Source organism: Carlito syrichta, unplaced genomic scaffold (assembly GCF_000164805.1).
Source record: "Carlito syrichta isolate Samal-C Ts95f unplaced genomic scaffold, Tarsius_syrichta-2.0.1 Scaffold308179, whole genome shotgun sequence".
Lineage (NCBI taxonomy): Eukaryota > Metazoa > Chordata > Mammalia > Primates > Tarsiidae > Carlito > Carlito syrichta.
This window is the reverse complement of record NW_007252275.1, coordinates 108400-127661: the sequence shown is the minus strand read 5'-3', so window position 1 is coordinate 127661 and position 19262 is coordinate 108400. Positions and strand designations below refer to the sequence as shown.

Genomic DNA, 19262 nt, shown 5'->3' with positions numbered 1-19262 from the left:
ACTGTATTTATAAAAGCAGTCAAGATTATAAGTTGATAAATTTCTTAGCTCACAATAGAAGACAAGAAAAAAATAAACTAAAGAGCAAAGACATGTGCAAATATTGTCTATAAAGATTATCCCCAATTATTAATACAGGGTGAGCATTATAAATGTGCTAACAAGCTCCAGTGCAAACCTACAGCTCACATTTGTCTTGAATTTGAATAAACTCCACAGTGCACATCTTTAGTCTTGGGAGTTTTATTTCTTTGTTTCTTTGCTGCAATCACAAACAACAATAATGTTACCAAATCCTCTCAGCCATAACTATTGGTTGTGTTTATTAGTAAAGACAAGCAAAAGATCATGAAAACCACTAGGTAAGAAGAGAATAATGGTAAATCTGAAAATGACTGTGCTTGTATAACTTCTTGCCTCAATGGAAATTCAACATAAAATTCAGGGTACATTTGCAAAGAAATAACAAGCACATATTATTAATTCTCTTTCACATGACAAAATGTCCAATATTAAGGAAAATGCTCTAGTACAAACTAGTTAGTATAGTCATTGCTACCATCAGCATTTACTTACTGAGCACTCTTAAAAGTACTTGACGTGTATTTTTGGGCAACCCCTTCGGGTCCCCTCCCACTGTGGAAGTCTTTCTGCCCTCTCAATAAATCCTGCTTTCCAAAAAAAAAAGTACTTCACATATATTTTTGTTTCAATATCTTTGGGGGGGTACAAATAGTTTTGGGACTGGGCTTTAAGTGCCCCCCACCACCACCTGTGCACATTGTACCCATAGGTGACTTTGTGTCCCTCTGCATCCTTCCCTCCCCACTCCATATGTACTAACTCATGTAATGTTCACAACAACTGTGTAAGGTAAATACTATTATTAGTCTCCTTTTACAAATAAAGAAACTACAGCACAGACAGAAGGCAGACTGCTGAAGGTCAAACAGCAAGTCAACAGCGAAGTCCGGTCCCAAGCCCAGGCAACATGGCTCGGAGCCATTCTTTCCACCACCAGGCTATGCCGTGTTCATTAGTACACCAGCAGGAGGAATTTAAAAAGCAAGAGAGTCAATGCATACAGAAATAGGCTACAGCCATTCAGCCATTCATGTAACAAATACTTATGAAACACCTAGTACGCACAGAACCATGCACTAACTTCCTTTCTAATACAAAAGATCTAAGGAGAAGACAGATAATTTACCTTTATATATGATTCTGAAATTTGGACCTGATAAAGTGGTTACATCCGGCCTCCCAAACTGTTTAATCAGTGTTTTCTATAAGCCGCCCTAAATGGGGCTCTAGAAGCAGTCAGTGTATTATTGGCACTTGAAGATGAGAACTAAATTAGCTATACGAGAAAAAACATCAAAGAACTTTCCTTAGTTAAAGCACTAGCAGCAAATAATGCGCCAAGCGGTTTGCCCATGCAGACTCAATTCTGCTTCTTTAAATCCCTTGTTTAAACATCTTGGGTGAAGATCTGCTAAACAATAACCACATAAAGATCAAGGCAGTATGATCATCAAGCAAGGGTTAACTTTGAACAAAGAAGCTTTGTCACTTGACAGCAGGAGGAGGCAGAATGTAAAAGTCAAGCAACTTTAAATACATGATTCAAGGCTACATCAAAAGATAGCTACAGGGAGAAATAGGTGTTACCACATCAGCAGCTTCCACAGATAAGATCATGAACTACTCGGTTTCAGTTTTTGCTTGTTTTTTAATAAAAATGTGGAAAAATGAGAAAAGCACTCATATATTCATTATACCTAATAGAAGACTATTACATATATATTCTTACAAATGTAACTTGTAACAGCATTACTTTTGTAAGTTTATTCTTCATAAAGTAAAGCTGGATAAGTTGAAACACCAGAAAAGTTACATATCCACAAGGCCATCACCGCTGGATAAAGTGAAAAAGGTTTCTTTTATGATTGGTCTACTTGCCATGTTTACAATCTGTGAGTTTACTATACTTTCCTTTAAATAATCTAAGAGAGACTAGAAAATGTTGGCTATAAAGGAAGTTATTAAGAGTCAAATGTGTTCCTACCAACACACTACTAGAAATAGAGAAATGCATTTCCCTGGGAGCCAGTAGAAGAAATAAAAATGCCCACAGGAGAAAAAAAATTAAAAAACAACGTTTACAAACGTTAGCTAATTGTCTGAAATAGAAATACTATAACAAAGGAAATAAGAGAAAAAATATGATGTTCACAGTCATACATTCTTACTAAATAGAACAGAGGAAGTCACTTCTATATATTATTGCAGAGTCCTCTTCTGAAAGTATTGTCTTGGGAAAGTTAGGAATATTAAAAAGTAAGCCAGAACTCCTATTTTTTAATGGCCTCATTTTGTTCTGTAGTTAAAAGGTTTAAACTGATCTCAGGACACAAGTGAGGCAATTTCTAGCCAGAGGCAACAAAGCTCTTGTAAATCTCTAACAGCTCATAAACTGGCATGGTTACCTTGGGTGTGGTTTCAGTTATAAGCTATAATGCTTTGAAAACTAACCTTTACAACTTAGTGAACACTGCTTATGATGAGAAAACAAAACACATAATCCAGATTATTTTCCAGCAAGGCTGCTCTGTAGTTCATATGCCACTTGATTTATTATCCAGTTCATATATTGGGACTCTTTTAGCTATGAATACCTACATTTTACTCACAATAAAAGGATCACATTCATAACAAAATCCCGGGTCATTAAACTGGAAGCATTGCATAATGGATGAAAAAATGGACTTACACTAATAACATGGCAGGGCAAGCCTCACAATGTTACATGGAAAACACTGAATATTTTCTGCAAATAATTGGTCTCCAGAGCTGAAAGTTGTTCACGAAGTCCTAAAAACCATGTTTCTTTTATAAAATAGTGTCGATCTAGGATGAAGCCATTTTCTCAAATGGGGAGGGTACCAGTTGTCTGATTCATGCTCTGTACTGCTCACTCAGAAAAGGATGGTTTTTAGGTGCCAGCTAGCTGGTTGACATTCTTTCCAAATTTAGGAGGGAAGAGGGGGAGGGTGCCAGATCAGTGAGCATTAACTAGGCACCCCAAGGCTGTTCGGGAAGCAAATAACCAGTTCAACTGCTGGTGGTGGCAGGAGTGAGCCATGTGAAGTATTTACACTTTAGACCCTGGCCTCCTGGTCACACATTATACACCAGACTGTGAGGAACAAAGGCCAATGAAATACTCAACTTTCAACAGCAATTCCCATACACTTTCAAAATCACTTAACTGAAGTCATAATTATAGAATGTTTAATCAGAAACACACCTGGATCCACCGGTCTGGGAGTTCTTCGGAGTCCATTGGTCCGTTTCTGTGCAGAGAAGTAAAACAAGGCAAAACAAAGACGAGTTGGTGATTTTGCACTATTAAATTATATTGCTTCTGACACTTCACAAGCTCAGTGAATGCTGCACTTTTTTCCAATTAGAAGTCTGACTAAATTTGATCAAAACATGGTTTGAAAGTTTGCTTTTCAATTCGACCTTTTCTATTTTTGTTTTTCTAATGTCTTCCACTTGAACGTCATTACACTTGGTAAGCCACTGATAACACTGAGAAAAAGAAATCTTTTTACTTGCCAGCTCTAGATATGTAACTCAAAATGTTTTGTTTTGGTTTTTTTTGGTGTATTTTTTTGTTTTTAAGTTATAGTCACTACGGTAGAACAAAGCCCAGGCAGCCATTCTTCGTTGGAAAATGTTCCCAGCAAAGATATGAGCAATAGCCTGAAACCAAACTCCTAAAACTCTAACTCAGCTATTTATGGGGCCTGACAGACCAGAGAATAAAGAAGGTATACAACCTTAAAACAAAGATCTGAAGCTCTGATTTTAGTAAACACTTACATGATAATGGTGTCTTAATTATGGACCAATTGTATCTGAATACTTTACAAGAAAAATTGCTCATTGCAAAACTTACAGATGAGATGCAAAAGAGATTTTAAATCTTTGAAAATGCATGGTTACCCATTTGATTTCATCAGGCTTCAACGCAGTCCCACCTAGTAACTATAGTAATCTCACTAATTAAGAAGAGCTTGAATTCACTTTTTATTATACCACTGGAAGAAATGCTGAGTCTGTGACTATCACACAACCTAGACTTTCACAACAACAATATTATTTTTGTGTGTGTTGGGGTCTATACCTGTGTGTGGAAGCTAGGTTTCAATCAGAACACACTCAGCCATGCTAAGCACGCGTTTGCCATGGATTTTTCTCAGGGTTCCCTCTGTTTTTATTCATAAGATAAATGGGTGAAATGGAGTTTTTCAGCCTCCCTAAGGGCCTCAAAGTCACATCCAGCAGACTCTCAGGGACCTCAGGTGAAAGCAGGTTACAGAGATTGAAAAAATGTAATTTGGGGCTTTACCCCAACTACTTTCAACATGGATTTGTAAAGGACTAACAGGAACATTAAAAGCAGCATTGAAGCTCTGCTGAGCAAGACCAACTGTGGCACTGGACACACGATGACAGACACTGTGAGTGAGAGAAAATGGTGCTTGGGACTTCTTGGTAGCCAAGGCACAATAAAGAACAGGCACAAAGTTACAGAGTCATGTCTGACAACACGAAAGAACACTGCTTTCAAGAAAAACACATTTTGGCCTGAAGTTGTCTAATTTTGGGGAACTCGCTATAAAAGGAGCATTGCACAACAACATTGACAATATTTTCAACAGGATAATATATAAGATGAGCATCTTGCTGATATTTCGTACATCCTCCACATCTGACGCCCCCCTTAGTGTCAACAGAAACTGTTTTTCTACTGATCTTACACCTTCTATAGCAAAGTGCTGGGAAGGCAGGGAAGGAATACAGTCTTTTGGTCAGTTCTAGAATCCAAAACTAGTACTATTTAGAAACTAAATTTAAAATGTGAAACCTTTAAAGAAATTAAACCTTTAAGAGAAATTCTATATTATCTTGAATTCAGGATTAAAATAAACAACACATTGCATGTATTCAGCATATGGAATCCAGAATAAGGATACCTAAGTTCAAATTCTGACCCTGTCATTTGGTTGGTCACGAGCAAGTTAGTTTACGTCTCTGTGCTTCAGTTTTCTCATCTATAAAATGGAGATGATATTAGCACCTACTCCATAGGGTTTGTGGTGAATTAAATTAATTAATTTATGTCAAGTGCTTGGAAGCCCTCTTGCCACATGGTAAGGATTAAGTGATCACTTCTTCATATTATTACTAACTTCATGGTATTTTGATTGAATGTTTTAACTTCGTCCAAAGAAAAAATTTTTCTACTATGTTAAAGCCTTACTACTTATGTTTTAGGTTCTTTCCCCTGAAAAGTCACTGAAAATCATTGCCCTAAAAACAGAAACATTTCTACAGGAAGGAAGGGCAGTGAAATAAGCTATGATCTGGCATTTGTAAGAAGTAAACAATATAGGGGAGAGTTTCAGCTCCTTAGACCAGGTGCATTTGGAGAGTTTAAGATTTTTTTTACTCTTTAAAAGAACCTAAGAAGTATTTTATATATGTTTAGCAGAACATATTTTGAACAACATTACAATGCAAATTTCAACTGTCATTCTGTAGTCTCTGTCTGTACACTCCCCTTTCCCCGATCTACATTCTCAAAAACCTGGGACAGAGCTAGACAGGCCTTTGTCCTCAGCAGGCAAAGGAAGGGGAAGCAAAGGAGGACACATCTAACAGCCACCCCAGGAGCTCTTGGTTAAGGTCCAACAACACCAAAAGAATCAGCCCTCAGAAACGTCTCAATCTCCTTTGACTCTCTAAAAGGAGGAAACAAACCAACCTCATTTTATAAGCACTTGGTAGTTAATTTGTTTTGCTACCTATTACTTTGTCTTTCTCTTTTAAAAAATTTTTTTATCATCCAAGAATCTCTCCCTCTTCTTTCCCCTTTCAGGTAAAAAAAAAAGTCAAATTCTCTCTTGATTACCAAGAAAACAAGCAAAGATTCATTTGCTCTATGGAAGTTGACTTTGGTTCTTCTGCTTGTTTTAACCTATGGAATGGCTAAATAGATGTGCATGATAAACTTCTTGGAGCCAGAGGGGTTTTCTGAAGTTTCACTCCAGAAGGGAAGGTGAGGTGAACATCCCAGGTGTAGTTACAGACACCCATATATCCTGAGGCCATTAAAAACTGACCTGCCTTGAGAATGAAGTGCAAAAGTAAAAATAAACAAGTCCCAATCACAGTTATTGAAAGGGAAACAGAAGAGGACTATAAACTGGTACACAGAGAAAAAGAAGGTCCTCAAGTGAATGGGGAAAATAAAAACCCCAGAGCTTACACAGGGCTTCACTGCTGACTTATAGGAAGACTCCTGAGCATCTTGTAAGCATTTGTCTCAGAGGTGAACCCACCTGGTATGAAATGAAAGATGCTTCTCAATATTCTTTTGCTATGCTTCTTCTTTAACTAAAGTTTCCAAGTGGGTTGGCCAGTATAAGAGCTTACTATAATTCTCCATCCAAAGTAGAGATTACTAGCATACTCCCCCAGGAAATAAAAATTATACTTATTTTATTCAAAAGTTAAGTCACTAAAAACTGATGCTATATTTTTAAAAATCAATGTGAAAATGAATTCATTTCATAATAGGCTTACATGTCATTTTAAGAGTATTAAAGTACCTGTGAGAATTATTTACTATCATGTGAAAATTATTAACCACTTCTTATTAGCACACCTTCTTTCTGTAAACACACCCACTTCATGTTACTTCATTAGAATAAAATGGAACCAACTTCCTTGGAAAAAATAATACATCTACCTAAAAGGATAAATGTCAAATAACACCGAGTTAAAAGTTCAGAGCTCTACAAGGTGTCTGTCTCAGTAACATAATGGCGTGAGAAAGTGAAAGAAAACTCGTTTGCAAGTCAGCCCTGCTGGAAGAATCCTGATAGACAACCCTGATGAGATAACTTATCTGTCGATGAAACACTAAAGGAAATTTTAGGTTAATTTATTTTAGCCCTAAATGAACCTGTGTGGCTTGTTTTTTGGGGGACTTTTTTTTCAGTACCTTTTCATGCGTTCCTTGATCTAGTCTCTAGATTCTAAAATACAGACAACTGATACACTAAATAGGTGCATATAATAGGAGCTTCCTCAACTCTCACTCTTGAAAAGTATGTGTACAAATGATGCGCTTAAGTAAAAACGTTGAAAGAAGGGTCTCTAAAATGACACCTTGCCATACTTTTCATTATTTTTACCATCTGCATAAACGCTAGCTTACTAAAAGCAAACCAGTATTACATTACTTTTAAAGAGAAATAATATTGCTAGATGTTAAAATCTAAGCAATGTTTGTCATTCTAGTGTTCTGAAATTCTCAGATTACTTTTCACATAATGAATCACACGCATTTTATATTTTATATTTCTCTGCTATGTTTTTTTAAAAAATGTTTTGCTATGGTCACTTTTACTGAGTCAGGTGAGAAATCTGTTTCTTTTGGTTGAAGGCAATGGTTTTCTGGGATCTGTGATGTTTTTTATTCTTTTGTATTTTTTTTTAGGTAACTTTACTCTGAGAAGTAACAGGGATCACATACTCCTGAACCATTAGGAGTTAGACTCTGTGTTCAAACAAAAGGAAATGTTATCAGATCTTGATTTGATCAGTAGGACACGATATTAATCATGTTTGTGCTCAAATGGAAAACTACCAGAAACAAGAAACCATAGTCTTAGATGAACAACATTAGAATTTTTCAGTACTGGCAAATGTCAGGTAGCAACATTTCATGACAGGAGACACGTCCACCAACTTCCTGGGATGAGAATCACCCTTCCCTCTGTGCTAAATATCCACATTTTCCCTCTACCTAAGCTCTTCAGACAGAGACTAGGAAAATTCCTTTAATTTAGCTTATGCATTTCACCACAAGCACTTGGCTTCTCCCTGTTTCTGTCTCTTTTTACTCATCTTAAAAAAGCAAACTTATCGTTGTAAAAGCTCAAGCCCGGTTAAGTTAGCAAACAACTTGAAATGCAAAAGTTACATTAAAAAATTTTAAATGTTAAACTTACCTCAGGTAGTTTGAGCGTTCCTTGTTCTGAAACAAATGTGAAAATTGGCATTGTCAGTGTAAAGTTATTTTGTTAGGTTAGCAACCTTAGCCTGCTCTCTGCAAAGTGGTAAAACACCACTGCTTTGTTTTCTTAACTGATACCTGTAATATATTTCCAGGGTCCCTCAGGCTGGGCTAGTAATTATTTTGCAACCCTGGTTCTCTTACCTTATTGGCTTGTCAGGAAAGTGACTCACAGTTTTAAATGACTTCTAGGTTATGCTTAACTTTTTCAATTGTTTATTAAGCAGTGTCAGTTCAACCACATAAAGCTCCTTAAAACAGGGGCTTGAACTAAATTTATATGCATGAGAGAAAGCTACATTCAACCTTGCTTTCAACATACCTTGTTTTAAGAATTGAAAAAAATAGTTAACAAAGGTATTGCACACTGACTATTTATAACAATTGCAAATTTAACACAGTACAACATTCCATAAGACTTGTTTTTCATTAAGTGGCCAGAACTCTTATTTTTAATTTTGGGAGGAATATAGTTTGATTTAAAGATAGAAATTTTTTCAAAAAAGAAATGGTTAGAATTTGATTCTAATGCCAATTTTCCTTCCTCCTAAGTCTATCTCTCTCTATGTAGGAAAACCATCCCTTTATTTCATTTTAGGTCCTGAAAATGGCTAACAGTTATAAGGGCCCTGGGACCATCAAGTCAACAAGATCTCTGAAGGTGAAAGCACACTGCATACACATGGAAAAACTGGTGGGTAGCATTTTTGCTTCCTTTTCCCATAGCCAGAACACCTATACATGCTCTAACTTCTCCAGACTAAGGGGAAACCCCTCATCACTTCAATTCAATGCCTAAACGAGAGAAGACCCCCACAAAAAACCCAGGATTTATCAAAAATCATGTATTTATTCTTACATGCTTAAACTTCTGGCCGGGTGCGGTGGCTCAAGCCTGTAATCCCAGCACTTTGGGAGGCCAAAGTGAGAAGATTGCCTAAACCCAGGGGTTTAAGACCAGCCTGGGCAACTTGGTGAGACCTCGTCTCTACAATAAATAAAAAAATTAGCCGAGTGTGGTGACGTGTGCCTGTGGTTCCAGCTACTTGGAAGGCTGAGGTGGAAGGATGAGGTGGAAGGATTGCCTGAGCTCAGCAGGTTGAGGCTGCAGTGGCCGTGAGTGTACCACTGCATTCCAGCCTGAGCAACAGAGTGAGACTCCGACTCAAAAAATTTCAGTTGCCTTCCAAATATTCTCTGTTTGATGCAATACACCTATCAAGACACTTTTTCCACTGCTCAAAACAGTTTCTAAACTTGTCCATGTTGATTCCTTTTAGTGCTTCTGCCGTTTTTTGTTTTGCCTCTTCCACGGCAACAAAACATTTCCCTTTGAGGACTTTTTTCATCCAGGGAAACAAAACAAAGTTGCTCAGGGTGAGACCAGGAGAATAGGGAAGATGGCACATGGGGGTCATGCCATGTTTGGTCAAAAATGGCTGAACACCCAGCTCATGGTCAGGTGTGCCTGTACATCAACCATTATGAAATGAGCAAACACACTGAAAGAATCTCCAAAAAAAATTAACTGGAGCCAAATGCAGCCTCTCACAACAATACTAGCAGGTACACTGATAAGGGTTTCTAGAACACTTACCTAGAGGGGGAAGCCTGTAGTACAAGGGGCCCGCCCCCCAAAAAAATAATTTCTGATTTTTTTGGGTCCCCCTTGCCTTTTTCTCTTCGAAAATGACCCTCTAAAGGAGAATCTGAGAAGATGAAATGGAGAGAGAGATCAGGAGAGAAAGGGCAGGCCTAAATGGGAGCTCTGTAAGATGTTGCTTTAAGAGATTCTAAGAAGTTTCACAGCCAGAGTTCAAGGGGAAAACTCCTACCAGGACACTTGACTAGCTGCCACAGATTGCTTTACACAAGGAGACTGCCTGGGGCATGGAACAGGAGGTAAGTTTGTATTTTTTCTTTTCTCAACAGCTTTTTTTTTTAAAGGACTACTTCTGATTAATGGAAATGGAAGATCCCTGGGCAGAAAGTCACCTTTCTGGAGAAAAAGCTAAGTCCGCATCTCTTTGTCAATTTCAAACCCCATCACCTTGGCTCTCATAGATAACTTCTTTCTACGAAGGCATCTCTGTTAGGCCTAAAATCAACCTTTGCAAAGGAGAATTTCTGGACAAAAAGCTGTTTCACTTCTTTTTTTTGCTCCCCATTTGAAGCATGAAATGTTTCAGAAGGAAGATTTTCTCAAAGGGCTGGTTTGGGAAGAGGGTCGAGTACCATTTGGTTGGCCCAGACTTAGAACCCAGGTTAGATGAACTTGGGTTCCTCACAGAGCAACTGTGATACCTGTTTCACTGGTTTGCCAGAAAGAGCCATAGGTGCCAGAATTCTGGTGACTTAAGAGTGAAAGCCTGAACTGGGAAGCACTGCAAAAAGCACCAAACAGGAGGAAACTTTAAGTTTTCCATCAAGGAGACTGAGGAAAGCTTTGATGAATGACCTCTGTGTATCAGTGGAATGGTGGGGGAAACCTCAGCTCTTTGGGGTTCGGTGCTTATAAATGAGTGTGCACCTGAATTTCAATTCAAACGTATTTTTTTCTGATTCTTTGCATAGAAGTGTTTTTGTGTCCTTGTGAAGCAGATCTTTTACAACACGTTTTAATGGTGTTATCTGTGGCACAAAACCTATGATAATACTATGTGTCAGCAGTTGTTGTGAGGGTCCTCCTGGCAATCCCCAGGAAGAGGAAACAATGGTGTCGAAGGAGGTCATCTAGCCAGGCAGACACTTGCACCTTTTCACCCAAGGAGCAGACCCGGGAACAGAAGACCCACATTTACAGGCTCTTTAAATCTTGTTGTATAGGCTTCTGGCTAGCTCTTGGCAAGAGGGAGGGAGGCCCATGAGGGGCACCGACGGCGCTAGAGCAAAGCGAGCAACAGACCAGACTTGGCTGATCCCTTACGCAACTCTCCCCCCTTCATTCTGCCCCTTGTCATGGTCTCTGCTTTCTTTCCTTGGTATCTCAATAGAATGAGCTTTCCTCTTAATTCTCATTGCAAGCCCTGAGAATCACTCTACACAAAGCCTCTTCTTTGTAACCCAGAAAAGAAACATGGAGAAGGGGCTTTGTGCTGGATACAAGTTCAACTCCAAGGGTACGAGTCGCTAAGCGGGGCTTCCTCTGCCTTTCCTTGCCATCTCTCTCTGTCATCATAGCTACCCCATCCAGTCGGCTATCCCCAACAGAGGTCCCTTGCTTCCATGGACTTGGCTCAGTTCTGCTCACACAGGGTGTGCCTCATACACAGTAGCTCTCAGAAGTCTCAGTTTTTATTGAGTCATGTCTCATGGTGGGGCTCTGTAAATTATCTAAGGGCTAAGGCAAAAGCCAGAGGAGTAGCAATAACTCCTAGAATCTGCCCTGAATTCATAAATTCTTAGCCAGGCTCCCTTACTTACACCTTTGTTCTTGCAAGAGGGGTCATTTCATGACACTGACTTCCTCCTGTACAAACACAACCCAAATCTTTATAACCACATTGACAGAAGAGTTTGTTCACTTACACTAAAATAACAGTAATAAGAGGGAAGAAACCCCAATTGCCGCATTATTGCATGCACCTTCAAAGTAAAAGTTTGTTCTGGCTGGAAAAATAGACTAACCACCTTTTTCTATGAAGGATTTGACAGGAAAGTTGCTCTAATTTTGAAGCCTGCAACCCCATCCTTTGCTTCCTCATGGTGTTACCTAAAACTACTATGGTGGTCACTAGGATCTCTGCAAAAACTGTGTGTGTGCCATAGTGTGGGATAATAAGGGTTGGTTATCATTAAATCTACTCTGGTTGAATTCTGACCTATAAGAAAGGTTGGTTGCTGGTTGAGACATAAAAAGTCTCAGTCTCTCTCTCTCTCAGTTTCTCTCTCTCTCTCTCTCTCTCTCTCTCTCTCTCTCTCTCTCTCTCTCTCTCTCTCGGGAACTTTCTTAGTATAGTAATTAAATTCTTTTAAGTTTCCAAAAGTTTTTAATCCTCAACTTATCTTTACCCTGCAGCCTACTTTTCGGCACCTATTGATCAAACTACAAAATGTTCTTACCCTTTCAAGAACCTTTCTAGATGGTGACTCACAGGCCCTCGAGGGGTTTATACCTTGCATTCTTTCATCATGCCCCAACTGGTTTAATGTAATTCAGAGAAGTGGTGTTGCTGAGGTACATGGAGCCTCGCAGAACTCTGTCTTCAATGCCAGCAAGAACTCAGTGTGCATATTTGTGCAAGAGAAATGATTCTCACTGAGGCTTTAGACTCACATCGTTTAATTCACTTGTTTAAATATAAAATTCAGTCCCATTTTCTTTGTTTCTCCAATACAAGTGGCTCTCCGTTCCTACATTATTACACAATTTGCTTTGCGTCTTATCTGAAGTTCTATTTCTTAAGGCTAAACAAATCAATGTCCAGTAAGATCATTTGTGTCCAAAGGGGCTACAGAAAAGTAATTACCAGTATAGTTTTTGAAAGTATCTTGTTATCATGACTAACACGCTACAGAAGCAATAAAACTAAAAGACATTTGGGCTGATCAAATTTCAGAGAAAGTTGCACAAATGTTGTGTTCACCATTCAGATCTACAGCAATGTTTTGCAAAGGAAAAAAAAAAGCAAATCACAAACTATAAATAATACTTGGAAAGTGATTCTGATTTCAAGTCTTTTCAGGAACTCTAACAGTAATCCAACCCTACAACAGATTCCAATTCACTTTAATAATTATTAATGTATCATTAAACTGATCCAAATAGATGGAAACAATAACTATATTTGAGTATAAAATTGCCTTGATCACTTAAAAAGAGGACTGATGTATACAAAAAGGTTTTAAGTCATACTAAGCAGAACCAAAGTCATTTTTAGTCATGAAATCAATGATCAAGCCCTCAGTTCAAACCAAAGTAATGTGAAAAGATGCCTAGCGGTAGAAGGCTGAAATCAAATTGCATCCTGAAAGCTTATCTTTTATGCTAACACACACAATATGATTTATAATGGAGCACAGTTCAGATACCAATTTGGGGGGCAGGTTCTAGGTAGCAATCTTGCAGTTACACACTACTAGGATACAAAAGCAGCCTCCTTCCAATTAGAAGTAGCTACCACCAGAGCAGGAGCAGCAGCTGACCTAGATAAAAGAGCGATTAAACAGATAAGCAAATGGGGATCTGCTTCAGTTAAATATTAGAGCAGCTGAGGCTTGCATTCCCTCTAAAGGAAAAGATGCATTAAACCAAAGTCGTCTGCTCCAGCAATATCTGCCTTCCAATGTTCCCTTCTTTGTTTAAACTGAGCGGATACAAAGCAAGCTATATTGATCAATGTCAGGGTAAGGAGAACAAAGGGGCTTAGTCATATATTATAGTGGTGGTGGTAGTTTAGGGAGGGTGTATCATGTCCACAAAGGCTGCAGTCTGGGATCAGATCTTCATGGTGATATACCATTAGAAGGAGACGGCACCCTAGAATTACAGCAGCTTTGCAGTGACTTGTTGAGAGAGGCTTGTATGGTGGAGTTCATACCTATTCATTATTAATGTTGGAAAGTTTTGGCTCACACTTCAGAGCTGCTGTATGTGTTGATCATCGTGTTGCCATGGTGAATGTGAACGAGTTAACTCAAGTTCAGTAAAAAGGAGAGTGAAACTGCCTGCCTTTTATATCCATGCAAATCCTCAAATGTTAAGACATAAGCTGATCAGTCCACCTTCCAATGTGTCTCCAAGTTGCATACTTCGTCTTATCACAAATAATAAACTTACACCTTTTTTCATACTTCAAATGCACTTGAGTTAATAGTCTGTCATCGTCATCTATTAATATGAATGGATGACTTCACTCAGAAATTCACTGCATTTTTGCCACGTAATTATCATCTCCAGGTATGAAGGTAAGATAAATGCAAGGCTACAGAGCATAACATACAGAAGGTTTCTGAACTCAGGAAAGATGACATCCAAAGAGGCGAACTTCCACAAAAAGGCATGTCAAGAGATACTTCAAATGCTTAATGATTACCATCAAGGCATAGTCTATAAAACCACTAAGAACTGTATTTGGCTCGAACTAGTCCTATTTTGGGAAACAGCAATAACAACTTGCTGTTAAGTGCCCTTGCTTTGAACTTGGTACTAAGAGGTGGTCACAAAATATAAGAAACACATTCCCAATATAAACTACAGGGGAACTAAAAGTGGCAGAGACAGACCCCAAACAATCCAGGCATTCCACTCCAGCATTCAGCCCCTCTTATAATTAAGTTGAGACCGTGTGACCAGTTTTAGACAATGGACTGTGATCAAAAATGGCACTGTTTTCTTCCAGGTCACAAGTCTAAAAATCAGCAAACTGGAAGCCATGGGTCAAGTTGGCAGAGTCTCAAGATGAAATCAACCTGGGTCTCCAAACCATTGCCTAGAAGGGAGCTTATCCAGAAGGCCACTGAACCCATAGTAAACAGTGCATTTGTGAGAAATGAACTTCTATCTGTTAGAGCCTCTGGGACTTGGAGGTTTGTCAGTTACCACAGCACAGCCTAACCTTGGCAAATGAGTAAAACCTACACACAAACTAATTAGAGAACAATTTAATTCAGACTACCATTGTGTGGTCAAGGTGAGGTTAATGATTGGCAAAGAGCATGGATAAGAAGTAAAGGAAGGGAACTGGAAGGAGAAAAGGGAATATATTTTAGGTAGAGAAAACAGTAAGAGCCAGGGAGTAGATTTCTCCAGAAAGAGGTATTTTCAGTTATCAGATGTTCTGTGAACTGGATCATGTTCTTGCTACTTATTAACCTAACCCATGTGTCCTTTGTTGAAAGCCAGGGGATCTCGGCTTAGGACATGAGCTTTACCTTGCATAAATACTAGAAAAGAATGTAAAAAGGTCTACCTATTTTCCTATCTTTCATTCCTAAAGTACAAGCTAGGGATTCAGATAAGGTTTGTATTCTGCTTTTTCACCATCAAGTCAAACTCCATTCTCTACAAGAGTAGAACCCAAACCTTCACAATATCCCCTACTCTCCCACTTCTGGGTCTAAGACGCAAGTGATCTTCAGGGTCCAGAAGACCTGGCACACTCCATGCAGATGTGGACCCCAACTTGAGGACCTTTTCTGATACCCCCAGTGTCTGGGCTTTCTTAGTCTGCTTTCTTCTGTGCTCCCCTGGCATCTTAATTTTAATCATAGTGTTAATCACATTTATTATAATTGACTCTATGTCTGTTTCTTCAATTAGTCTACAGGCCTCTCAATGACAACAACTGTACTTAACTGATGTTTTGACCTCAGGGAAGACATGGTGGATAGATGAGTGAACAGATAAACCAACAAAAAGATGGCTAGACAAATGAGTAGAAAATGTGTTATCATCACAGCTAACTCACATAACTGGTAGCACAGCCCAATGGTGAAAACAATCAGGGGCTAGACTGCCTGGATTTGAATCTTGGCTCTGCAGACTAAGCAATCTAGACAAGTGGCTTATATCTCTGTGCTGTGGTTTCTCACATCTGTAAGATAAGAATAGCACTGATACCAACTTCACAGAATTTTTACAGGACTAAGTAAATAAAAATACAGATGGACCCCAAATTACAGTGGTTCTACTTCCACAAGTTTTCAATGTTATAATGGTACAGAAGCCATATGCATGAAGTAGAAACAACTTTACATTTGGAACTTCTCCCAAGCTAGCAGTAAGCTCAACAACACTCTCTCGTGAAGCAGCAGCTAGCCACAGCTTCCAGTCAGCCACTCAATCACAAGGACACACTAACAATACCCTAGCACGATGTGGCTCATGTAAGTGTTCTGAGCATGTTTTAGGCGGGTGAGGCTAAGTTAAGATGTTCAGTAGGTTAGGTGTTTAAATGGACTTTCGACCTAGGATATTTTCAACTTAACGGGTTTATTGGAATATAACCCCATCATGAGTCAAGAGGTATCTGTACTTAGAACAATACCTGTCACTATATATACGAGTTTGCTTTAAAAGATTTTAAAAATTGGTGCTATGATTATCCCTATTTTATAAGGGAAGCAACTAAAACTTACAAAGGGTAACTGGAACCCAAAGTCACCCAGGGAGCAAACTGTGGAGCCTGGATTCAAACCAGACCAAGACACCAGAGCTTGTAGGTTTTACAGTCATTGCATGCTATCTCCCTATACAAAACGATTCATCTAAGGATAGAGTACACTGAAATAATTACCTAGGAACAGACACTGGGAAATATCACTCTTCTGTTTGTCTAGACCAGGATTTCTCAATTTTTTTCCTATTGACTTTTTAAAATATAAACGCTGACATCATTAAACCTGTGTAATATCATACTTGTGTATCACCTCAAAGGTCATGCATCACCCTCAAAGCTCATTAATTTTTCTCTCCACATGTATTCCAGACCATAAATGTAACAAAAATACAAAATAGACCCATGTCTTTCAAAAAGCAGACTTTTCACTACAACACCTTGAACTAAAGAATGAGTTCTTATTGTGCCCAAGCACTGTGGTAAAGCATTAACGTGATTTCATTGGATTCTCACAATAATCCTCTAGTTCATATTTTAAAGATGAATAAACAGAAGCTCAGAACGTTTAAGTCAATTCGCCAAGCTCATGGAGCTAGCAAATAGCAGAGCTTGGATTTGACCATCCCTTCTCGACTCTCAGCCACTCTCCTACACTATTCCCTTTCAGAAAATAACAACCATGTGAACAATGGGATCACTTCACACTCTTTACAAGCAATAACTCACCAAGACAAGGCAGTGAGATTTATTAAAAAGTTAATCTGGCCAGATGCACCAGCTCACACGTATAATCCTAGTACTTTAGGAGGGCAAGGCAAGAGGATTGCTTCAGCCCAGGAGTTCGAGACCAGCCTGGGCAACAAAGTGAGACCCCATCTCCACAAAAAAATGAAAAAATTAGCTAGGCATGGTGGCAGACACCTGTGGTCTCAGCTACTCGGGAGGCTGAAGTGGAAGCATCCTCCGAGCCTAGGAAGTCCAGGCTGTGATCATGCCACTACACAAGCCTGGATGACAGAGTGCGACCTCGACTCAAAAAAGAAGAAAATTAGTCTACCAGAAGGAAATAATAAGTTAACTGTCTCCGAAGAGATTAAAGTATAGGACATATAAAGATGGAACTGAAATTTAAGTGATATATTGTATCAGGTAGATGACTAAAGAATAACAATAATAATCTATACTTCTATTATATTTTACAACTTTATGACCCATTTTTGACCTTCAGACCCAGAAGTAAGTTTATTTACCAGGCCTTGGGTGAGTCACATAAGCACTCTGACCCCCATCGGCAAACAGGGGCGGTTCTGAGGTTCTCATGGGAAGATGCCTAGAAGAGAACCCAGGCTGCGTGGGCACAGTGCAAGTATCCAGTTCATACCAGCATCTTTCTCTGTGCAGCTGCTCATGCCTAGCACAGAGAATGGCACACAAGACCCTTTAAAAATGTCTGCTGGGGGAGCAAAGTGGGAGGAATGTGCTATGATCTCAGTCCTCTAACAAGATTCCTCTTTTTCTACAATCGCCCATTTTCTGAACTCAGCTCTGAAATGAGCTATTCTCTGTTTCACTCTTCTTCGCATTATCCAAAATAATTCAATGTCCACCTTTTCCTTTGGGAAAATCAAAGGTTGACATGGCTACCTTTTGAACTCAAGCTGTTAAAGATCCTTTCTTGTGTTCAAAAGTTTTACTGATTTTGAAAGGTCTTATTGATAAAAACACAGAGACACTCGGGGGAAAAGGACAAAGAGAAAAAAGAAGAAAGAGAAAGAATAAAGAGGCCAGAAAAGAAAGAGAAGGAAGAGTGCCCAAGAGGAGCAGAGAGAGGCAATGGGTTGTTGAATGCATAATTGCCAACAGTCTTAGAAACGAGCTCCCTAACAGTCATGGGGCATTATTTTTAAAAACCAAGGGGAAAATATTTACATAAATCCAAAGGATACATGCTCTTTGTTAAATGCTAAAAAATGACAATATATTCAATTCATTAATTCATGAAGTGGTCTGTGTGATGTTTACTTCTGGCACCATAAGCATTTCTGAGTTACATATTTAAGAGAATAACAAAGAAATTTAAGAAGTAAAGACAGAAGTAATGAATATGCTTTTTCTGTTTTGTTCTTGTTACCTCATTTATTTGTTTTGGTTGTATTTGTACAGTGGTAGTGGTAGACTTAGGGTGTGGGGTTAATGAAATGGGTGACAAGAAACCGCTCAAGTCCCTCTTGAAGACCTTGGCCTCCAAGGTGTGTGTAAAAGTCACACGAATTTTAAACGGCTTAAGACAAAGTCATGCAGAAAAGTCACATGAATTTTAAACAATTTTCTAATTGTGCTTCTAAATGACAATTTCAAAAGCAGATATGTTACAATAAACACAAATTAAGAGTAAATTAGGCCTTAATTATGTTTAGCAAATTTTATGTTCTCATTAAAAACAGAATCACGACAATAAACATGACTTACCACCAGAATTAACTCTGCCACAATTGTCTACTCTCCCCAAACATTCTTTGTGTGCTCTGGCTCCACACTTAAAACATAAATAGCCTTGGTAAAATGTTCCTCTGAAAGGTAAAATCAGAGAGTGATATATTAAAAGGGGCTCGATTCCACCTATATGAAATCATTAGTGCAAGAAGAGAAAAGAAGGTGTCAACAGTGCTATTCAAAGTATCCCTCAGCACAGGGAGGGGGGTCTTGTTAGAGCTTCTCAAAGGACCATCCAGGGAGAAGGCCCAGCAAAGACCTGTTGCCTCCCACCTGTGAAGGCAATATCCCCACTTTAGAACATTTCAGCGAGACTCTTAGAACAGTCTGAAATACTTAGCAATTGTACCAGTTCCTTTAAGCAGAAAACCAAGACTAAGCAAGCTTACCGCAGGAGCATCTGGCAGACTTTGCAGGACGTAACCCGTGTGAAGGTATGCATCTTGAAGTCATGGAAGTTGGAGTCTGCATAGTCTGGCCTTATGTTAGACCTATTAAGAAAACAAACAAACAACTTCCTAAAGAAAGTCTGACAACTAAGCAGCAATCTA

At 38.8% G+C, this 19262-nt stretch overlaps 1 protein-coding gene across 1 annotated transcript in view; it reads right to left on the bottom strand.

Annotated features, from left to right (window-relative positions):
- Positions 1-19262, bottom strand: part of LOC103267580 (guanine nucleotide exchange factor VAV3-like) — a 112866-nt gene that overhangs the window by 12349 nt on the left and 81255 nt on the right. Inside the window, exons 16-19 of the mRNA XM_008065168.2 lie at positions 19101-19202; positions 18688-18788; positions 8094-8119; positions 3311-3356 (exon numbers count right to left, since the gene is read on the bottom strand). Of these exons, the coding sequence (XP_008063359.2) occupies positions 3311-3356; positions 8094-8119; positions 18688-18788; positions 19101-19202 (275 nt within the window). The remainder of the gene's footprint in view (positions 1-3310; positions 3357-8093; positions 8120-18687; positions 18789-19100; positions 19203-19262) is intronic.